Raw genomic sequence first — 17,655 nt, 5'->3', positions numbered from 1 at the left:
AAGTGGCCTAATGTGGTTGGTGGTTTCTACTTACATGAGCGTTAATTAAACTCCTCTTGGATTTTGATGTATATTAAGAAATTGCTATCAAGTTCTTTTTCCCCTGCTGTTTGTCTAGATGGGAGAAACACTGAAACCCTACTGCAGGCAGATTAAAGCCATACTTTCCAGTATCTGGCCATGTGGTATTCAGCCACATCATACGGAGGTTTTCTCAAGGCTTTTCTCCGTCCGTCTTCATGTAGTCCCAGACCAACTCCATGTTGTTGAGATCAGGGCTCTGTGGGGGCCAGACCACCTGTTGCAGGGCTCCTTGTTCTTCTTGTCTCTGAAGCTATTTCTTAGGACTCCGGCTGTGTGTTTGGGTTCTTTGTCCTGCTGCAGAATTAATTATTGTGTGTAATCTGCTCCGTCGGCCTTCAAGGAAGTTTTGGCAAAAGTCTCACCTCTGCAGTTTTGGCTTCCCCTCTGGTGTCTCATTGTACCTCGGTTTTGCAGGTGTTTGGCTTTTGAAAAATGCTGACATTTAAAACTCGAGTTCACCGAACATAAACGCATCCGTTTTTCTCAGATATTAGTGGAAAGCATACTGTACAGGTTTTTGGAAAAGGATGATCTGATTCACATTTTAAAGGGGAGGCGGTATCACTACTCTCTTAAAGCGATGTGCGTCCCCCTGGAGTCCTGGCGGGACGTCGGGTGATCTTTGATTTTATAGGAGAGGCAGGGAATTATTGAAGGATATGTGATGACTTTGTTGTTTGGAGTTTATGGCTACACCAACACATGCAGCATGAAGTCACTACATGGCCGAACTTTTCTCCAGGAGGACTCAGCTTTACTGGTATCACGGGATTGTTTACATACACTGAGCCACATTAAATGCAAACCCCTGTTTTTTTTATCACTTAAAATTCTGAAAATTCGCTCGTTCCAGCTTCTCGAACATGAAAATTTGCTGGTTGTTGTCGCCTTCTATGAAAGAAAACTGAATATATACGAGTTTTGGACTGTTGGTTGGACAAAACAAGCAAAATAAGAATATATGAATAAATTAACTCGGGCATTTTTCTGTATTTTAAGACCAAACATTAACCGATTAATTGATGAAATAATCGTCGCAGTAATTGATAATGAAAATAATCATTAGTGGAGGCGCCAGTATGAAAACGTTTTTACAGTCACTGTCACCACCTCTTCATGATCTTCTGATAGTTTTTTGGAACTGTCTGTTTGTGGTTAACAGCTCAGCACAGTGATTTGAAAGTCTATGATTCATCTTGACAACTGAGGCTTTAAACCCGTCTTATCAATAGGACGCCGTCCCGCTGAAAGTGCCTTTTGAACGAGTCAGAGTCCGTGCCAGTTTTTTTTAGGGCTTCTCTTTGTGGCTGGACTTTCATCTCTGACGCTTCACCTCTGACCTCCATTGGGAAGCAGAAAAAACCAAAAGGAGAATCCCCGCCTGCGGCCGTCGGTGAAGTAGAAGTTTCCCGGCAGTAAAAACTCAGAGGCCGCCGTTGTAATGAGTGAACTGTTGACTGGAATGTGTTGCCTTGTTTACTCGGCCAATACCATGAGGTGATTCTTGACAAATGACCCAATTTGTCTAAACAATCCACTTTAATAATAATTGGATTCCCTTCGTTAAGGGAGCTTCCGCAGAAGCTGCCTTTCTCCTGTAGGTTTAACACAATAACCATGTAGACACGTACGCTGCTGTTCTGCTTCCTTGACGGGTACAGTAACACATCATTCTGCATCCGACAGCCGAGTTCTCACGTCTGATAAGTTGCAAATTTCATGGACTAATGGGCAAATTTTACCCAACCCGTGTTTTCAAGATTATTGTAGTTTTAACCCCACAGTGCTGCTGTATGTGTTTACTGTGAGTCGCTTTTTTTTAAATCTCTATAATAAAAAGCGCAAAGGGGCAACAAGGCTAAAAACATTGGGTATGACGTAAGGAAGCCTCTGCACACTTTGGCCCGATGCAAGTATTTAATCATAAAGCCGAGCCGTCAAGATAGCAGACCTTCAGCTGAGAACACAGAACGGAGAGGTGCTCGACAAAAGAGATTCTCACATCTTATAATCACACATAATACACAGCACACCTGTGCTTTTTTTTTTAACGCAACCACGTGGGAAACGCAGTTCACAGTTGCAGATCCCATCATCCAGATACGCACAGGAGGCTCCACAGACACGGGATCATAAAAAAAAACTGAAGATTAATTAAAGCAGCGAGCGGAAAATCAAAATAAAGAACTTCATCTGATGGAGCACAATCCACTGCCCTGGACATCAATGTGTTAAGGTTCAGAAAATGTCAAGAGATATCGAATTTATAATGATATAAAACAGAGAAAAGCAGCAAATCTTTCCCATTTAAGAAGCTGTAAGTGGAGAATATTTGACATGTTTGCTTGATAAATAAGTTGAATGCTTAACAACATTTTCTAAATGGCTGACTAATTTGTTGTTGCAGCATTTTGATATCCGATTTTGCACATGAAAGAATTGTTCCTATTAATGTCTTGATATTGATTTGGACCATACTGTTCAGAGGTCTATTAATAAGCTCTCTATTCCCTGCCGCACGTCGTTGGCATTTGTGTGTTCAGTGGTGCGTGGCGGCATCACCAGTTCTCAGCATCAACCCTTCTAAGCCGATTATGTTACTTAGGAGAAGATGACACCGTAGTCTGGTGTTTTCCACTACACGCTGCCTGGGGCCACTCGTCGTCTCGTCCACGTTTGATTTTTCGCCCCATATGAAATCTTATGGTTTTTTTGTTTTTTTTATGGTGCGGTAAAGTAGGAAAAGTAGGAGCAGGAAAATGGAGGAACTGGTTACCCAGTCATGCTGACAACAAAGGGAGCTGTTAGAGGAACTCTTCAGGTTCTGGCAGATTTCTCCCCACAGTTGCAGTTTGAGTGCTGGAAATCTCCTGAGCCAGGTATTAAAACACACAAAAAAAAACAAAACTGTTTCCCCTCCCCGAGCTTATGCGCAGTGTCTTCGAGGCAAACCAGCCGGCGAGCAAGGATGCAGATGGAGCAGCCCGAAAGAGAGGATTAACCTGAGCACACGGGCCAGAAGGAAGTATTGCGGCCATAATACCCATCCCCCCTCCCCCTCCCCCAACCACTAAACTAAATATGGGAGGCTGCTGAAAAAAAGCCAGTTTATTGCTGCAGACCTGAAAGGAGAGGGTGAAGTTTTTTTTTTTGTTTTTTTTTTTTCTTTTTGCAGTAAAGAAAAAAAACTCCCTGACAAACCTTCTTGTACTGTTGGATGTTAATGAGACTGTAGAGTCTTTGGGACCCTTCTGCCAGCAGCGATCCACAGACTTATGACTGCAACTTTCATTATCATTATCGATTGAATCTGCACAGTTATTTTCTGTATTAATCACTTAGTTGTTTTGTCTGTAGAAAGTCAGAAGACAATGAAGGTTCCCTGCCCAGGTCGCCGTCTTGTTTGGTCTGAGTCGAAAACTCCAAAGTATTCGGTTTACAGTGATTCAAAACAGAGAGAGGCAGTAAATCGTCACACTGCAGGCTGAAACAAGCAGATGTTTTGGCGAGTTCTGATTTTTTTTTTTTTCCTCTCATGTGATAGATGATTTGGTAACACTTTATTTTACAAGTCTCTTATTTCCTAATAATTTCTTGAAAGTTTCCTGGAAGAAAACGTGTAGTTTGGTGCTAGTTACAGGAAAAACAGGTTCTGATACTGTTTATTTTAGGTCGTTAAATTAACGGTGTTGAGTTTATTTTTTTGGCCTCCAGATGAGTTTGAATGAATGAATGAAATTGCTCCATTTAAGACCCAGTAAATATTAATGACTCAATTATTTATTATTCATTCTTCATTTATGCTGAATTGTATGTTTGTTTGTAGGCACACGTCACCATTTGCATGTCTGGCATACAGAAAATCTCATAAAGGCTGTGCTAACTGGTCACCACAGTTACCAAATGATATGGTTTTCCTCAGGAGATTATTTGGTAATAAATTGGAATTTACAGACCTGTAACTGATCATTTTTCTGTTCATCATCAGCAAAAAGTGTCATAAAAGCCACAAGGAAAAGCACATATATTCAGTTTGCGATGACGACGCATTTGATGGAATTACCACGTAAGATCCAGTAACTTTTTTTTCAACAATGGGTCTCTGATTTTAGATTTAAATATACAAAAGCAGGCTTCTTGTTTCTTGCCAAAGACCATCACTTTTGTTGGCCGAAATGGCAACTGCTTTATGAGCTGTTTGAAAACTCCATCTCCTGCTGACAGGTTTTAAAACGAGAAACCCTGTAAGAGACAGGAAGTTTTTGAAAATGAGGACCGACCGAATATTTTGGCAAACGCAACGTTATCTCGGGTAACAGCTTTGGCTGGAGTCTCCGGAGTGTAAACTTCCAAATAAAGAGTAGGACAGAGCCGCTAACGTAAGCCTTGGTTTTGATATGCTGGCATTCTGGCTCCCAAACACTGAATGTTTTGGGGGATTTTTTCTAACAAAACATATAATCCCTCAAAATAATGCAGTTTGCTAATAATATGTTCCTCGGCCCTACAAATAATGCTAGGTTACCACTGTAAGCCGGGCATGCTAATGTTTTCAGTTTGTGATCGAGAAGGCAAACGCGCTGTTTAATCCGTTCCTCTTCATGCTCTTCGTAAACAGAGTTTCCCTCTGGCCACAGCCCCGTGCACACCACTTCAACATGTGGAGAAATCCAAAGCTTGACAGGCCTGCTGTACCTAGTTATAGTTCCTAAGCTATGATTGTACATTCGCTGTTTAGCAAAAGGTCAACTGGATGAAACAGTTACAGGAAAACCATGACTTTATTTAAGTCGATACCTTCACTCAAAACATGCTGGGGAAAAAAAGAAAATGCAGGCACCAAATCAGGCCTGACGTCTGTTGTTATTGTCATCCTGAGCACGCCGCATCTTTTCAACATCGCTGTCAGTCCGTATTTTTATCAGATACGGGTTACATCTCACAGCAGAGTACGAGCATCTTCCTGAAACCAGACAGCAGCGTGAGCAGCAGTTGAGAGCCCGCAGTGTGAACGTGGTCCTGGAGCGGGGAAGACGCAGCCTGAATACTGAGGAGCAGGGCTGAGAGTTTTTATCCAGCACCCTGGCGTCGTCCCGCCCATCAAGCGGATCGAAGCCCCTCTAATGGATCGATCACACTTTTCATTTCTCACCATAAACAGACAGTCTAGCACTTTGATCCAGAGGGAAAAATCTCAACTATTGGATGGATTTCCATGAAATTCGGTACACACATCCATATTCCCCTCACGATGAATTGCAATAACGTTGGTTTTGCCCCGACTCTCCCTGGTTGCTGAGATTCCCGTGTTTGCGATTTTAAAGCGTTCACATCATCTGACAACTATATTTGTTTTGTTTTATCAGTAGGTGTCGAGTCGGATACATCAGAGCTTTCATAAAAAAAATCTGAGTCTCATGACTTCGAAGTCGATGTGAATGCTGTTTACAACTCGGAAACTCAAAATTATAATAACTTCAACATGACATGAATGGGGTGTTAAGTACGGCCTCCCAGAGCTGCTGGCATGGCAGTTACACCAATTAAACCAGGATACCCAGGACAGAATAGTTTATTAGACTGTTCATTAGACAATGCCTGCTTTTATTATGGGCAATAGTTGAATGATGTCCTCCTAATGAGGTTTCACACTCCTGTTAAAAAAAAAAAAAATTGTTAGATCCAAACAAAGGTTAGAGGAGTTTGCATATGCAAACGTCAGTTTCACAACATTTTTTTTCCTGCTTTTTTTTAAAGAACAAAAAGTTCTTGTGCAAATTTACGGCACGAAACAGTAAAAATAAATTCAGTATGTTAGAAGTCATATATATTGACTCCAAATAAAGACAAACAGCAACAACTAAATCCAAGTTATTATTGTAGTTTGATGCTATTAAAAGTTTGTTTACATCAGTAAACATATAGTAGAGTGAGACTCGCCTGTGTTTTCAGTCATGATCAGCTGACGTACACGTTTTTCATCATTCATCATAGTACTTGTAATAATGTAAGTACACTCGTAATAGTGTAGTAATTTAGTAGTAATGTAGTTATTACTCATTTAATAATGTAGCAGTAACTACTGAGTACTCATGTATTAATGTGGTAATGACTACTGAGTACTCATGTATTAATGTGGTAATGACTACTGAGTACTCATGTATTAATGTAGTAATGACTACTGAGTACTCATGTATTAATGTGGTAATGACTACTGAGTACTCATGTAATAATGTAGTAATATCTACTGGGTACTCATGTATTAATGTAGTAATGACTACTGAGTACTCATGTAATAATGTAGTAATGACTACTGAGTAACGTCAGCGTGTTGACGGACATTGTGGCTGCTGTGATCCCATCACAAGGTGGTCTCTAGTTAGATGCACCAGCAGTATTTTAGATAGAAGAAAGAACGTTATGCAAGATTTTCAATATCAGACATGTAATGCATAAAAATAATTGCCTGAAATTGATTTTAAAAAGAGCTTTTGGGTTTAACAGGATGAATTTAAGTTGGAGTTGAACCCTCACCCGCAACAGTTGGCATCTGATGAGACAGATGGTAAAAGTCCGCCTCAGCAGGTCTAATAGATTCCAGTTAATCTTTGTTTCAGTGCTTGGTTTGATTCATCGTATTACACCTTTTAAAGCACCGAAATGCAGTTTGTGTGCCCGTGAGACCATCAGAGAACTCCGTGCTTTCTGCAGTTGAAGCATTTTGCCTCTCGGTGTGGATTCGTATTACGTGAGTGTGGGTGAAGGAGCGGATTTCTCCTCGCGAGGTATTGTTCCCTTCAGTCCCGTGTGGTCAAGAGGATTCAGGGATTTTGAGATTTGCTTTGTAGAATTCATTTCTTAGAAACAAGCGTTTTAAAACAAGTGCATTTGCAGCAGCTTAAGAAAACGAGCTCAGTAACCACACTCCCATTTGTTCATGTTTTATTAAGCAGCAGCAAAAAAAAAAGGAAAGAGAGAGAGAGAAAAAACTCGGAGTGCTTCCAGACCGCATCTGATTCTCGTTGCATTCTTGCAGGATCCTGTTGGGCCGTCTGAAAGGATTGTTGTCGTCTGGAGGTTTAATTTAAATTTATTGCAGTCCTTAAAAGCTGCCAGGTTGTCTTTGCATTCAAAAAAGTCACGATCAAAATTTTTATTTCATTTAATATATATTTTTTTAATCTGATCTTGTAGGACCCTGCTGTTACATTCTGAACCGGCTGCGGGACAAGCATCCTCCCGCTCCTGATGCTTTTGTAGCCGAGTTGTCTACAGTGAAGCTCGCAGCAGCTCGGGTAGAGAGAAAAACGCTGCCAAAGTAAAAATAGACTGTGGAAAACAGATAAGGGCAGCGAGAGGCAGAGCCGTCCCTTTTTTGCCAGTGGTTAAGTTGATGGCTTAGCCAAAGTGAAGCACAGATATGACAGCCAGCTCTTGTCACATGTAGTAACCCCCCCGTTGCTGGCCTAAACACTGCGGAGAGGACTTGTTGTCAACTTCACGGGGACCGACCCAGTTCCCTCTGGCAGCTAAAGGTCACTTGTCTTGTGGCGCTGGACTGTGTGTGTGTGTGTGTGTGTGTGTGTGTGTGTGTGTGTGTGTGTGTGTGTGTGTGTGTGTGTGTGTGTGCATTTCACTTCAAACACAAACTCTGAACTTGAGGACGTAACAGTAGGACGTCAACACCTACAGCGACAAGAGGAGGGAGCGGGGAAAAGAATAATAATCCCCCTTTTTTTTTTTTTTTGCTTAAATATGTTGCTCTTGAATCAGTTTCAAGCCAAACTTCTGTGATCTGAAATAAACCTTTTCCAGTTTTGACAAATGTTAACAACACTCGGGCGGTTATAAATCGTCCCCTGAGCCTTAGAGGTGGTGGCTGCGGTAAGCGGAGGAGGCAGCTGGTGCTCCTATTAGGCAGTATTAGCTCAGTGCCCTCAACCGCAGCCACAAACTTATCTGCCGCACTCATTTGCAATGGAAAAAGCAAAGCCGATTGGGGCCTGTCTGCCGGCCGAGGATGACGGGGCCGGAGGAAAGAAGCCTGCCAGGCTCTGTCCGCACCCGCTGTGACGGCTCTACTGCTCTCTGTTTACATTAACATACAGTAACGTCATATGGAGACTCAGAGGCAGCAGGATATTTATAAAGCCGGATTTTATTTAACTGTCTTTATTCATCAGGGCTACATAAGTAATTGTAGTTCTAAATATATATCTGTAAAGCACTTTGGTCAGCATTTGTTGCTTTTACGCGAGGTTAATAATAAACTGACTTGACTATATTTATTAATTCTTCGGGTTTAGTTTGGGAAGCGGGAAAGAATAAAGAGGACATCTGTTTTAGCAGGAACAGGACTGGGTCAAAACCAAGTATGTAGCTGGATCGGCCTTTATCTGTTTGCTTCTCTCCTACTCTCTGTGCTCAGATACACAGTGGTTTTTGACACGGCCAAATTCCCAGTAAACCTGCTCTCCTTTACGTGTTTTTCTGTTTCTGTTGTCAGACAACGGAACAAGTGTGAAACAGTGACTGAAACGCGGCCCATTGAGACCACACGTTAACCAGCGGTCACTCCGAAAGCCATTTCCAAGCTGCTGCTCTGCTCTGATTTAAAATCCTGATTTTATAGCCGCCGCGTGATCTGACAAAATCACCGCACGCGTAAGTTAAAGACGACGGCTGTGCCGTGATTTCGGCCGTATTTACTTGTAATGCGAAAACTTGACCGTCGGGTCAATTGAATGAGACGCATGTAGAGGTGTGCCTGCAGAGGGAAAGCCAGACCCCACGCTTTCACGGCAACGCCGGCGACTCTCTTCCCCAGAAAGTAGCGGGGGTGGTGTTTAGCCAGCAGACATCTAGGGCTTATGGGAAATGGTGTTCGTTAAAGGCCGCCAAAAACATAAACACTGAATGAACAGTATTAGATTGTTTTCTAAAAAAAAACTACCGAACTTATCCAGACATATGAAGCGAACCACATGACATACCGTTGAGACAGGCTCAGTTCCAAGGCTGGGTTTTTAATGATTAGCATAGCTACAGTTGTCAGTGGGATTTTGAATGAGGTTTCCTTACCTCTGCAGGTGAAACCTGGACGTTTGGGTTTCGCTGTGGCTCCCGATACTGTCTATAATTGCATTGTGGCGACATGTAGGGGTTAATCTTTAAAAACGGGCACATCGGGACACTTTGGAGGAATGCGGGCTAGCCATTGTGCACACACAAAACACATGAAGCAAGTATATCAGCAGTCTTAAATGATGTGTGGGATGCAGCTTCAGAGAAATGCATGGATTAATTTCATTTCGTTTTTCCGCTATTTTCGTAAAGTGTCACTCAAGGCCCATTGGTTGGGTTTGGTTTTTGTTCTTTCACGGAACATTCAACTGCATGCACCACACTCCAAAACAAGTTATTAGTTACGCACTATACACGTGATAAGATGAGAGGACAAAATACACATTCCTGCCGACAGATTCATGCTGTTCTGCCAGGAAACATAAAATACCCCGGCTGAAGGCGGGGACTAAGACCGCTAGCTAGTAGACATGGGCATAAACAATACAGAATCAGCTTTGGAAATTTTGTAAAGGTGGAACGAGCTTTTCCAGGCTGCGCACAGGCAAACACGCATGGCTGTCATTGTGTCTCTCTCTCACTGTTGTGGGACCATGAATATATTTTCTCCCATTGTTTTCAAACCCACTTCCCACGAGAAAGCTGAGCGCGCAGGGCGAGTCGTTGAGGTTTTCGCGAGGTGCGAAAGAGGACTGCTCTGCAACCCGCGGTGGCCCAAAACATCCTCCTCTGCATAGATCTGCAGGGCCGTTTATGCGTATCCTAATTCCAGCCTCACGAGGAAGGAAGTGCATTAAGCAGGGTTGTTACGCCTCGAGAACACACTCTGCATTTTGGCAAGAATGTAAACATACCAGTATTTGTTTATAAGAGAACTCCGCAGGGTATCTTTAGCATAAATTATTATACTCCACGCATTCGAGCTGTCAGGTTTTTTTTGGCATGTACTCATTTGGGATTGAGAGGGATGATTTGGAACATTGAATCAGGGCTCCGCGTTGTAATCAGCCGTGCGTTTGTACAGTTCACGTGGTGTCCGACTAAACTGCACCTTGGCTGTGCTTTTTTTTTTTTTTTGATATTTCATTCAGAAAGCTCAGATTCTCCCAATTATTGAGGCTTTAAAGTCTCTTCTTCTGTCAGCTCGTAGACGCCGCTGTAAAAGCTGCTTTGTTGTTCTGCAAATATACTGAATGTGTCTGAAAGTGCACATCGGCGACGAAGCTTGACATCTTGAGTTCGCAGCAGGGAAAACTGGGCTCAAATTGTGACTCTTACTAGATTTTTATCCAGATTTTATGTAACCTAATAGATTTTTGGCAAGTAACCTTAAAACACACTTTCATCCCATCTCCTCATATTCTAAAATTTTCCGACTGCATTTTGACAGTTTCTAAATGTGCCAAGAGCTTTTTACATGAGTTTTAATAAATATTTTGCAGAAAGTTGGGTATTGCTAAGCAATCTGAAGTTTGAATTAATGTTTTCCTGGTCTGCTGTAATGATTTGTAAGTAGTCCAACTTCACTTCTCAAGAAACAAGTCTCACACAACCTTCCTGATTAAAGTTGACGTGGCGATGATAGACTGGCTCTCTGATGTTTATGTGCTCAGACTTCAGCACTTCTCTGAGCCTCATTTCCTTTTCTTACCTCCAGCCAAACTTGTGTGTGGGAACATTGACAAGGTGGAGGAACAAGTATGCACACAGCATTTACCGGGAGAGCAGCACCCCAGGGCATCAGTTGCTCAAATTCTTGTACTCAGCAGTGTGGTGCAGCTCTTCCATGTCAACTGACATGCTTTTTTTTCTTTCTCTCTCTCTCTCCCTCTTGTTTCAGTCATTTCAAGGCAGCCAAGGAAGAGCCTACCTGTTCAATTCAGTGTAAGTATGAGCCTCACACCTACGATTCACTTCATGTGTTTTGATCAGAGCGGAAGCCTCGACTTCACGAGTAGCTCATCTGTTGGACAGGGTTATAAACCGTGTTGACACCCTATGAGTCCGAGGCAAAGTTTAATTCTCCCCAGTATTCCTGACGCTGCTGCTCGGCCTTCACGCGCATTCACCGCTGCTCCCTGCGCTCCTTTATCCAACACGCTGCAGCTGTCCACAGTTGCCGCCAGAAAAAGGATGTTGGCACACGCATAGCTAAATCGTGTTTCGACACACATGCAGTCAGCTAAAAACAATATACACGTGTGCCGGGCCACATGAGCAGAGCTAAAAGGGGCAGTGCAACCTGTGCGGACTGAAGAGAAGCGAGGGACAAGGGGTACACAGATGGTGTTGATGCTGTGCAGGCACCGGGGGTTTGTAGTCCTAGTAGGGGTATGATATTACACCCCTGTTGGGAGTCATTGGAGTTTTGAATGATTATTTTCATTACTGATTAATCTTCAGATCGTTTCCTTGATTAAGCGACTAATTGTTTGGTCCATGAAATGCCAAAACAGAGAAAAGCAGCCAATTCTCACACAGGAGAGGCCGCAATCAAGAGACTTTTTGCTAATTTTATGGCGAAAAAATGACTAAAATTATTGATCCATTATCAAAATAGCTGACAATTAGTCAGTTAATTAGTCAGTTAACCAACCAATCAGTCCAGCTGTAGTAGCAATGCAACGTGACAGTTGCATGGGAAATAGGTTGGTCCAGATTGAGAAGAAAGAGAAAACAAAAGTAAGTTCAGGTAAAAAAGGTGAACGTTTTGTTTAGACGTTTAGATCACATGTAACTATCGTCGAGTGTTTCAGTCCGTGCTGCAGACAGCGCTGGTTAACATCCATCCCTTTAAACCATGTCTCGGTTGGCTGGTTGGTTTTGGGGACGTGGCTCTCAGTCTTAATGAAGCCGCACAGAAGTGTCTCCCCCTCTGGAGGCCTGAGACGTTTTCGGGGTGACACGGTGCGACTGCTTCGTGCCACCCGAGCCTGAATTACATTGTTCTCACCTGCCACGATCAGTCGAATGAAAGAAGCACTCTAAAACCTCTAGAGCCTTAATAGATTATTCCAAACATGCCCAATGTGAAAGAACCCGAGAACCACTGAACAATTTTTACGGTGTCCTGCAGGTAAAAAGACATTTGGCTTTAAAATAGCCACATTTGGTGGAAAAATGAAAGGTTTGACAGGCGTCTACATGTAGCATGGTAACATATGACCGTTGCAAACGCACTACAATGACTTTATTGGTCTGTGGCATGACCTTTAGCTTTTGAGTGGCATGTAGGTTAATCAGCAGCCCAGTGTTTACTAGGAGGGAGTGCTATAATGTGTAGTAAGAAAGAAAAATGAAAAAAAAACAAAAAACCTTTAGATTTCCCCAAGCAAATAAGTATTTATTTGAGTTCTGTACTTTGGTCCACTTTAGAAGTACTGGCACTGTTGTATTTCCATTTTTCGCGACTTTATACTTTATACTCAATAATTTGAAATAAGATAAACTCAGAAAATGTCACTGAAAATAAATTGATTAAATAGTCCTTTTAGGACTAAGCAACTTTTTCTGTTTATCAATGAATTCTTTTGATGGCGACAGATTTTTGACAGAGTTTCAGTGAATTCCTTTAACCGTTCTAAGTGCAGGAAAATTACCAAGACTGGTAAAATCTCACATATAAAAATCAGAATATCTCGTGTATATGGAGAAATAATTGAGACAGAAATGGAAATATGGATAATTTAACCCTTTTTCTATCTGAATTTTTCGGCATTTTGTTTAGGTTTGAGTCTCTAATTTTCTTAGGCTTTAACAATTAATTACAGTGTGACAGAAAGTGTTGCTGCCAAAGGGCACTTTTAATCTGAGGACATTTCACTGCTTCTACTCTAAGGAGAAGACCCGAGCTCTTCTTGCAACGCTTCCCCCTGACCCCCGTGACCTTTTTCTCCCCTGCCCGTCTTCCCTGCAGGGTGAACGTCGGCTGCGGCCCAGCTGAGGAGCGGGTACTCCTCACGGGTTTACACGCCGTGGCTGATATCTACTGTGAAAACTGTAAAACCACCCTGGGCTGGAAATACGTAAGTCAGTCGCTCCTTAAACTTTCACAACTACTTGGCCCTTTTACTTCTCCGTCTTAATGTTTTGTGATGCACCGCTTACACCTGCTGCTGTGTTGTTGCGCAACTATGTGGGTTACTTGGCTTCCAAAGGCACAAATTATGCTGTTACAGGTCAAAAGAACAGGGTTGCTCTCATTAAAGCATTGCTTGTTAAAGCCATGGCGACAGTTTTTTTTTTTTTTTTTTTTTTTTGTTCAGGTTTGTATTTAGGCTCAGAGACTGAGCACTCCGTGGTCTCCTAGCGTGCAAGATAATTACAGTGCCGAAAGGTTGGCTGCAGACAGCCAGACTGGTACCTCTGAGAGTCTACAGTGATTAAATGTCAGGCCGTTTTGAAGAGGCCCGTCCCGGTAATTGTCTGAAATGACTATAGAAGGGTGTAAAATAACTGAACAAAGTAAAAGACAGGGACTCACTTAAAGCTGCTCCTTCAGTGACAAAGACAATTAGAGATTCTCAGAAAGGCCCCCACAAGCAAACTACAGCAGAGCCGGTTCACAAGGCAAAGCAGGCGAGAGGAAATAATCAAAGGCGCAGACGCTCGTTGAAATCCGGGTTCTCCCGACGCGCAGCAGGGCCCGGGACGCATGCCGGAAATCCTACAGCTCTTCATGAGATGTACTCTCAGACAGAAGGTTTAGAGAGCCGAGAGAGGTGGTTTCGTCACTGGAGGAGACCTTCGTTTTCACTGCTTCTCTAAAATGCTGCTTTTCCCCGATAATGAGGCCAGGGCACGTTGTTAAGTTAAAAAAAAAAAAAAAAATTCTTAAAGTAGAAAAACCTTTTCTTTTACTCTTAAAAAGCTCTTAAATACAGGAAGGCTCCAGAAATCCAATGATGATAATAATAATAATTATGATATTATTAATAATAATAATTATTATTATATTGATGTTTTAGCTGAAGCATTTGATAGGATGTTGCACCACTTCTTCTATTTTTTGGCAAACAAACGACAAGAATAAATCAGGCATTGATTTTTTTTTTTTAAATTTTCCCCTCCACTCTCTAAGTATCTTCATTGTCTGGGCTCGTCAGTGTGGCACTAAATTCTCCTTATTATCCGATTTCTCTGCCGTACCTCGTCTACCAACAGCAGAGCGTCTCGCAGCAGGATTACATACAAATTAAATGAACTTTAAAAAAAAAAAAAAAAGAAATAGTAATAGGATGACTAGATAACTCCCATTCCCTCTCATACACGTGATCGATCATGGGATCACTTGATCACATCTCTTAAAAGTGACTTTAACACTTTGCTGCAAGTCGGAGTCAGTCACCTGATAAATGAGTCTTACTTCTCGCACTCAGCCGACAACTTTTTTTTACACTTGAGTCTGTACTTTCAAAGTTTCTTACAAGATTGATAACTGTGGACCCTGATGAATAAATGTGTGTATATTTGTTTTGGCTGAAATAAAACTCGCTGCTGAGTTATTGCATACTCTTTTATATGATGTGCGCCTCCGCTGCAGTTGAAGCTCTGGCCCATAAATTACTTAAAAGCCTCACAAACCCTTTGAAGTCTGCAGCAAGATGTCGCGGCGGGGGGTCAACGCTCGAAAACATCAGACAGTAGATACAGAAGTCAAATCAGTGAAATGAGCAAATGCCACAGTCAGACCAAAGACTGGATGTTTCGCCGGAGTCTCTATGAAAACTTTTGTAAAACATTTCAAGACTTTTTCTCATTCTTGACCTTGAACATATTAAAAACCCATCCATTCAACCTCAATCCCTACGACAAAACTTGTTTTTGTTGTGGAAAGACCATTTTTCAGTCGTGCACAAGCTCATTCTTGACCTTGGAAACACTGGTTTGACCAAAAAATTCTAACTCAAGGTTCACTCAGTAGCTTTCCCCCCCGAGCTTTTAAACCACATCTCGGTGTCTTTCTTGGCGGCTGGAGTTTGCTCCGTCGGTTCAGTTGTAGGTCACATGGTAACAGACGGTTTTATGTGAGAGCCGAGGAAGATGCAAAATGTTGTTGAAAGCCCTGCAAAGAGCTAGTAAGTGGACCTCGAGTTACGATTCTGTCGGTCAAACCATTTCTCAGTTCAGCTCATCCTTCCGCTCTTGTGGACATAACTCTGTTTGACACATTAAAGCCCCTTTTGTGTAAAATTTCATGTGCGTATAGCATCACTCCTAATTATTCTATTAAATGATCTTTATTATTATATTATAATATATTATATTTATTATTAAATCAAATTTGGCCAATTGGGGAAAGAGTGGGCTACATTGGTCGGAGATTAAATTCCACATTGTGGGCCAGGATGATAAAGTCTGACAGAATCCAGTCAATATATGTTATCTTTTAATATCGATGTTTAACAATGCACACATTGACAGTGGCGTTTTTAGATGGAGAAAAAAAATGGTTGGGGCAACAACTACTTTGGACAGATGCTCTAAATCACACAGTTTCCCAGTTGGAAGGTTTCACCGATTTTTTTTATCCAGTTTAATTCAGGCGATGGTGGTGACTGAGCACATACCTGTTCTCCTCAGCTCGCTGCCCTGCCGCTCAGCTCCCCGTTTCCTTGCGCTGTCAGTTTGTGTAGCTATGTTTGCTCTGCTCAGGCCAATTTTACCACATTGTCTTTGACTCCCACTGCTCTCGTGTTTAGTGATCTTCTCAGAAAGACGCTCGACCGTCCTGAGAGCCTGCTCTCAAGATGGCGACCGGGCACCATCTTGTCCCAGCAACACACAGGGAAAGCAAACAAGCAGCTTCTTTGACAAGCTAGTGGTTTGCCATTTTTTCCCCTGGACAACCTCTCCAAGTTTAATCTTAGATTATTTTTATCAGTGATTTCGTTAAAACAACATCCAGGAGGCAGCCGAGACGTTTAATCCGAAGTTTTTCTTCGAAAGGCAGACTTCAGATTTGTGTTGTAGAACATCATCCCCTTTGTTGATGGTGAACGCAGTTGCTCTCTTCTTAAAAGAAATGCAGACTTCAAATGGCGACAACAGTTCTTGGTTAACAGCCAATCAAATAGCAGCGGGGTGAAAGGGATCAGCCCCACCCAGATTTAAAACTTTTGAGATCCACCGTCACTTCCAAAGACTTGTGATCGAGTCACACGGAGCGCATCTTGAGCCAAGAGCAACTTAAAGACCGTTTTCGAGCTACTCTGTCAGCCAATGACCTTACATTGTAGAATAAAGGTAAATGACAGGAACGACCAAGGATTTGTTATGTCATGGATTAGTCCAGAATTATATTAATTTCTGAATTACTTGGCGCCACCAAATCCAAACTTTGGTGGGTCTCTGCCCTAAACGACCTGTTGCCTCAATGCATGCCCACCAATATCGGCATGAACGTTGCAGAGAAGTAAACTGCAGCATAAGTGACACCATTTTTACTCCATTCAAGTTTAACGTGGTTCTTTCTTTATTTAACCCCTTAACATCCAATTTTCCTCTGCTATATTCCCTTACATGGCTTTACGGTTGGAAAAATCATCTTATTCCGCTCTTTTTGACATTACCTCATATACTGTTCATCTTAATTAAAACTATATGATATTAACACTGAGTTAAATATTCAAGCACAAGACTCCATGTTGCACCATTATCTCTAAGTACGGCTGCAACTAACAGTTATTTTTCTTGATCGATTTTAACTGTTATTTTTTTTCCAATGAATTGATTTGTTGTATAATCTATGAAATGTCTTGAATAGTGAGAAATGTTCATCAAATTTTGAAGTTTTAAAATGTTTTTTTTTTTTTTAAATGATTGTTTTCAGATTTTTATCGTTCTCAACTATCAACGTCAGTACCAGTCAGGTTCTGGGTAAACTTGAGCAAACGTTTCGTCTTGTAACAGAAGTTTTTCTCTCCCTGTTTTGTTTTGTTTTTTTCGTTTTGTTTTTCTTTGTTTACAGGAGCATGCGTTTGAGAGCAGTCAAAAGTACAAGGAGGGAAAGTTCATCATCGAGCTGGCTCACATGATCAAGGACAACGGATGGGAGTGACGCTCCGGCCGCCCTTTCTATTTCTGACCTTGGAATGCTCTTTATTGAACTGCGTGGAGCAATGACCATCAACCCCCCCCCCCAAAAAAACCAACCCTTCCTGGAACCTCCACCCGCTCGTCTCCTTCACGTGCACACACCCACCTGCTCATCGTGAAACTGAACAGAACAAAGGACATAAAGAACGACGGCTAGGAAGTGGAGCGGCTCTTGAAAAATCCCGTCGCAGGAGTCCTGTTGTTACTTTGAAGATTGTGTGTTCTCCTTCGCAGCTCCGGAGCTTTTGGGGTTTGACGCCCTGCCCGCTCAATCTCACCTCACCTTCCCCTGTCCCCCACACCGAACCACGCTTACAAGTGATTGTGGTGATATGGCGACCACTGTGCGGAAGGAGGTAGACTGACAGGACCTTTCTTTGTTTTCCTTAC

The 17,655-nt window shown here is 42.1% G+C and overlaps 1 protein-coding gene across 1 annotated transcript in view; it reads left to right on the top strand.

Moving 5' to 3' along the window:
• The window catches only part of ypel1 (yippee-like 1), a 31,332-nt gene extending 14,085 nt beyond the window's left edge, over nucleotides 1–17,247 (top strand). The window contains exons 3-5 of the mRNA XM_040155572.1: nucleotides 11,009–11,052; nucleotides 13,085–13,193; nucleotides 17,138–17,247. Of these exons, the coding sequence (XP_040011506.1) occupies nucleotides 11,009–11,052; nucleotides 13,085–13,193; nucleotides 17,138–17,227 (243 nt within the window). The 3' untranslated portion in view covers nucleotides 17,228–17,247. The remainder of the gene's footprint in view (nucleotides 1–11,008; nucleotides 11,053–13,084; nucleotides 13,194–17,137) is intronic.
• Nucleotides 17,248–17,655: the final 408 nt, after the last annotated feature.

Source organism: Xiphias gladius, chromosome 19 (assembly GCF_016859285.1).
Source record: "Xiphias gladius isolate SHS-SW01 ecotype Sanya breed wild chromosome 19, ASM1685928v1, whole genome shotgun sequence".
In the NCBI taxonomy this organism is placed as follows: domain Eukaryota; kingdom Metazoa; phylum Chordata; class Actinopteri; order Istiophoriformes; family Xiphiidae; genus Xiphias; species Xiphias gladius.
The sequence above is the reverse complement of the archived record's forward strand: the minus strand, read 5'-3'. Positions and strand labels throughout refer to the sequence as shown.